This window comes from Lichtheimia ornata (assembly GCF_029851405.1).
Source record: "Lichtheimia ornata isolate CBS 291.66 chromosome Unknown scaffold00242, whole genome shotgun sequence".
Classification (NCBI taxonomy): Eukaryota; Fungi; Mucoromycota; class Mucoromycetes; order Mucorales; family Lichtheimiaceae; genus Lichtheimia; species Lichtheimia ornata.
Window position 1 is genome coordinate 1 of NW_026695561.1, and position 5,427 is coordinate 5,427.

Below are 5,427 nucleotides of genomic sequence, written 5' to 3' on the forward strand. Positions count from 1 at the left end.
GTGGTCTTTGTTCATTGTCAAGTAGGTGGACCCTGGCAGAGCAAAAGGTGCAGAGGGTCGTGTTGTGTAACACAGCTACGTTTGCATGAATGAAAGGGTCAATGTATAATTACTTTATGGATCATCTAGGAACAGGCATGTATTGCTAGCTAACGGCCACTTTTATCCAATCATCATTGTTGCGAGATCCACTGCATGGGAACGATGCCCCTGCTCTAGACATTCATTTCCATGATTAAAATAGGTTGATCCGAGCTGATTTGACTGAGCTGTGGTCAAAGTGAGATTACATCACTCTGGACATAAAGCACGCTCGATGTAGCCCAACCGATGTAATCTTGTGTGAGCGTAACTCAACCAAATCAGCTCGGATCAACCTACTTTAATCATGGAAATGAATGTCTAGAGCAGGAGCATCGTCCACCTACAATAGAATGCACAAAAGTTGGGAGTGCACAAAAGTGGCTATTAGCTGCCAATGTATGACATCAAAGTGAGGGTTGCGTACCTTTCATGCATTGTCCCTGAAGTCCTGACTTTTTAGCCGAGTTACCCAAAGAGGTCCTTCTGCATCTTTGGCTCTCCAAAGTCTAGCTACTTGACAATGAACAAAGACCACTTCACATATAGCATCACGCTTACAAACATAAAGGTGCCTGTATCTCCAAACTTTACAATGAAGCGTGGGGTTTTTATTAGAGCAATGTGCTCGGCTTGGCCAACTGCACCTTGTGTCAAAGTATGAAGTTCATCGTGGCCATTCCCAGATTTCGCAATGTCGCCACCAGCCAAACTAGATCTGGGGGTCGACCTCTTCGACGACGACGACCAAAAAATACTTTTTGGGCTGTTTGCGACATTGAACGCGAAACTTTCACACAAGGTGCTGTTGGCCAAGCCGAGCACATTGCTCTAATAAAAACCCCACGTTTGATTGTAAAGTTTGGAGATACAGGCACGTTTATGTTTTACCTATGCTGTAAGCGTGATGGAGTTGCTTTTTCCTAATGGATGGTGTCGGCTGCATTAACGGAAAGATGAAGAGCTGAGTGAAACGACGGGTGGTGGTTACACAGACACGTCCTTGACAGGTTGCTACACAAATGGATGATGATGATGATTGCCTTTTGTGAAGGTACGTAAGTAAGCAGCATCCAATAATGAAGGCGTGTCAAGGTATGCATCACATTTGCATGTAGAAGAAAGTCGAGCTGCATAAACCAATTTGTATATGTAAAAAGATACGTATACATATACATAATATTGAATGAGGAGTCACTCCTCCTGAAACTCAATGGAGGGATCTCTTCACTTTTTCTCTTCTCAAGCTCATCCCACTTCCCACTCCTCCTTATTGTATCACAAAAGCCATGTACTTCTTAACCGGACCACCTTTATTATTCCATCTTCGAAGCAATAGTATGTAATCCACAAGCTAGCAACCTCCAACAAGCGTGTAATAAATAAACAATGCTTTATTTCATCTAGCTATCTTGCTATGTACTGTACATTGCCACCACCATCGTCGTAGTCGTCCTCCGTCATCATTCCTGCTCGTACTCGTCACCAGTCGTCAATCTCATCCGTCACACCAACATCCAAAAATACACAAGTTGAAAAGAATGGGATCTTGCAGGCTTCCTTTTGAATCTCGTTGTCGTCATCATTGTCATTGTTGCAGATGGGGTGATCAACGTATCATCGTCATTGTTGTGAATGTGGTAATCATCGTAATCGTCGTGTCTATAAATAAGAAAGCAAGCAAGTTAGACCATATGATGCCGGGAATGATGACGATTTGGTATACCGTTAGGCGATCCTCTCTAAGGAAGAAAGCAAACCAGAAGGAATTCACAAACCAAATCACCACCATACGAGCAACGTCGGGCGATCCCTTGTTCTTGAGAAAGCACTGCACGAATCACGCAAGGCCAGTTCGATCCATGGCAGAGAAGGACTCACTTACGTAGAGTCCAGGCTCATAGTTGTCCTCATTCATCCTCTCCAAAGAAAGAATGATTCCCAATCCAATCCTTCCAATCATCTCCCACCTCATGAAAAGAAATCCTCAAAGGGAAAGAACGAGCCTATCACGAGAAGAGCGTGTTGGTTCAACACATTCACAAGCTGTTGCAAATCCCCTTTTACCTTAACACGGTGACCATGCTCTTCCAATAATCCATCGCCATCGACCCATCAACTCAACGCAGGCCTATAGAGCCCTGGACGCATTCCAAGAAGCTTTTCCAGCACACTTGGCTAGTGCAGAGCGACGCAGCGACCATTTGATACAGGCTGGGACTTGAACCCAAAGAGATGATGATGATGCCCCAAGTTGCATTGCCTGACCAAAGAAACCTATTCAATTCATTATTAGCACACATGCACAATAAACACCCTTTTCATTGTTTGTTTCATTGTACTTGCCTTTTCCATATACACAAAGACCCGTTGTTGTTGGTTACTGGAAACCGAAAACCATGGTGTAGTATAGTTGAGCCGAAACAAAACGCCAAACCAGCCAACGTCTTGAAACCAAACTTGCCCTCTATACAAGCTGACGCGTCAATGGAACCAATTCGGCTGCAACATTGGACTCTGAATGTACCTGTTGACACCAAGCGTAAGGCGGGAATAGCAACGAACAAGAGGAAGTAACAATATTGCCATGGCAACCGCCAACCACCAACCACGCTCATTCCTCAGCACTTGGACACACTCACTCTCCCTGACAATGCATGTTCATTCAATACCTCACAACCAACAATAGGCACTCTTTTATAGTACATTACCTTGATCGAGATGTCGTGAATGGAATAAGGAAAGGTGGGAGAAAAAGAAGAGAAGCGTTGTCTCAAGTTGTGGAGCTGCTGTCCCCCAAGTTTAAATCCGCTACTGCTATTACACTGAGGCCACTCATCAATTACCCTATACACCCAACCCACCCATCATCATCATCGCCCTCACGATAGACAATAGGTACACGTAAATAAAAGAAATGATGATCCTCACGTATAGCAAAAGGGTGTGTGCCATTTTACACTTTACATGATAATGATGATCCAACAACAGCCATTGCCTTACTACCAGGTTAGCTCGAATCATGAAAGTTAAATGATGGGCATGCTGGGCTGGAGCAAGACAATCGTTCGTATGCATTGGATTGGACAACAAAGGTGAATGGGAGGAAAGGACCAATAGCTGGTAGTTTATGAATTAGAATTCAAATAGGGCAGTGATTCATACGTCGTCCTGAACTTGTACCAGGGCAGCTTATGACAGAGGTAGTCTTTTATATGGATAAAGCATAAACATGTAAGGTTATTGTAAGGCTATTCCACGATAGACTTCATCGACAAAGCAAAAATCCACAAGCGAAGCAAACAATCCGCTCCATAGTTGATTGATCATTGTGGCTGTATTGTTGAGTTGATTGGCAGGCTATCTACTAAAGAATGGGATGATCGTATTCGTATGGCTTCCACACAAACGTGCATAGATGCATAAAGCGCCTCGGTGATGTAATGGATTCGAAAACAAGGTCATCAGCAAGCGCATATGACATGTAAATAAGCATCATTATCATGATCATCATCACCAATCAAGGATACATTTCAATTCACATATAAAGATGTCGATAAGGATCATGACGCCATGGTGACGCTGCTTTGAATGAAAGATAAAAGATCACATGGTTAGAAGCAGCAGGAATTGTTCATGCTTTTTCCGCTGGGAGACACAACCCAATAAATTTCGGATCCCACACCTGTTTTGCAACCATGCGCTTTCCTTTTTCACCATCTGCAATGACCAACTTTTTCGAGTTTACTGTTAAAGACATCAAGAACCAAGACTGGGATCTCTCGACATTGAAGAACAATGCAAGTAGATTGGGGAAAGGTATCCTAGCAACTATGAGTGTCTAATTTGGGCCCCCCCCCCAACAACAGGTCGTTTTGGTTGTCAATGTCGCGTCCAAGTGTGGCTTCACCAAGCAGTACTCTGGTTTGGAAGAGCTTTACAAGAAATACAAGGATCGTGGCTTTACTATTGTTGGATGTCCTTGCAACCAGTTTGCCGGTCAAGGTATGCTACGGCTGAATCTGATACAAGGTTATGCATGATTGAAACAGGTTTGATAACACCGTTTGGTATCCAGAACCCGGCAGCGAAGAAGAAATCCAAAACTTCTGCAAGCTCAACTACGATGTCAGCTTCCCCCTTACTGCCAAGCTGTAAGTGTGAACAAAAAACTGCTTATCGGTTGCATGGTATTGATTGTGCGAGGATCTCGGGATAATGAATAGGCATGTGAACGGTGACAAAGAGGCTCCCTTGTACAAGTTTTTGAAGGAATCTCAACCAGGCTTGCTCGGGTAAGTGTTTACTTTATCGCATGTTCCCTTTCCCAAATATACACATGATTCATCATTGATAACATCTCGTCTCTTGTGTAGCATGAAGCGTATCAAATGGAACTTCGAGGCAAGTATACAATGTGCTTTAGGATTAGTCATAAGCTAACATGGTTTTCCTTTCAAAAGAAATTCTTGGTTGATCGTGAAGGCAACGTTGTCAAGCGCTATGGCTCCATGACCGATCCCTCTTCCATTGGTCCTGATATCGAAAAGCTTCTGTAAATGTCCCCCCTAGCAAAGTTATCCATGTATCATGCCCCCAACATTAAACATGGCCCATTAATCTCGCTATCATATTCATTGCAGGTCAAGTGCTTCTGAACGTGCTCGTATGTGATGTACCTTTGTAATAATAATGAGTTTACCTTCCCAATGGAATGAGCAAATGATGTTACGGCATGGGATGTATCCTTTATACAATACAAGTTTATTTCTACAAAGGAATGAGCAAACGGTGTTATGGCACAATGGTACAATTGTGATTGGGGGAAATGACGAAAGTAAAACGTGGCAAGTGTGTTGACATGGTCTACAAGACATTGGAACATAAAGATGACCAGTGGTAAATGTATGATAACATACAAAGAAAGGGAGGGAGTACTATAAAATGCATGAAAAGCAAAAGCGTACACACTTGAGAGAACACGTGAATTGTCGCAAGCGGACTTTACAATCTAGTTTGTTTAGTAAGTGCTCGCTCCGAAATGATATGCACGTTCCCCATTCGCCCTCAACGTCCGATACTATCGAAACCCCACCTCCATTTGGAAGGTCACTTGTATATCATGTACCGCGCTGAAGAAAAAATAAGAAGATCGGAAACGAAGCTCGCTTAGCTCAGTTGGTTAGAGCGTGGTGCTAATAACGCCAAGGCCACAGGTTCGACCCCTGTAGTGAGCACGTGACCGAACACAGCTTGTGAACAACCTTTTTGTTTTTGTCGTTATCGTATGGCTGATTAGATTGTCGTAGGTCATGTGACCACGTGACCTAGCTTTTGCTCGTTCCT

At 43.4% G+C, this 5,427-nt stretch overlaps 1 protein-coding gene and 1 non-coding gene across 2 annotated transcripts; both read left to right on the top strand.

The window, feature by feature from the left end:
• Positions 1–3,806: 3,806 nt before the first annotated feature.
• Positions 3,807–4,640, top strand: O0I10_013103 (uncharacterized protein; the record flags this gene model as incomplete). Its single annotated transcript, XM_058492944.1, has 6 exons — positions 3,807–3,881; positions 3,951–4,086; positions 4,160–4,235; positions 4,308–4,376; positions 4,458–4,485; positions 4,545–4,640. 6 exons carry the CDS (start codon positions 3,807–3,809, stop codon positions 4,638–4,640), a joined length of 480 nt encoding a protein of 159 aa, XP_058336290.1.
• A 604-nt stretch (positions 4,641–5,244) lies between these two features.
• On the top strand, positions 5,245–5,318 carry O0I10_013104. The gene has a single exon. It is a non-coding gene; the product is annotated as a tRNA-Ile (tRNA).
• Positions 5,319–5,427: the final 109 nt, after the last annotated feature.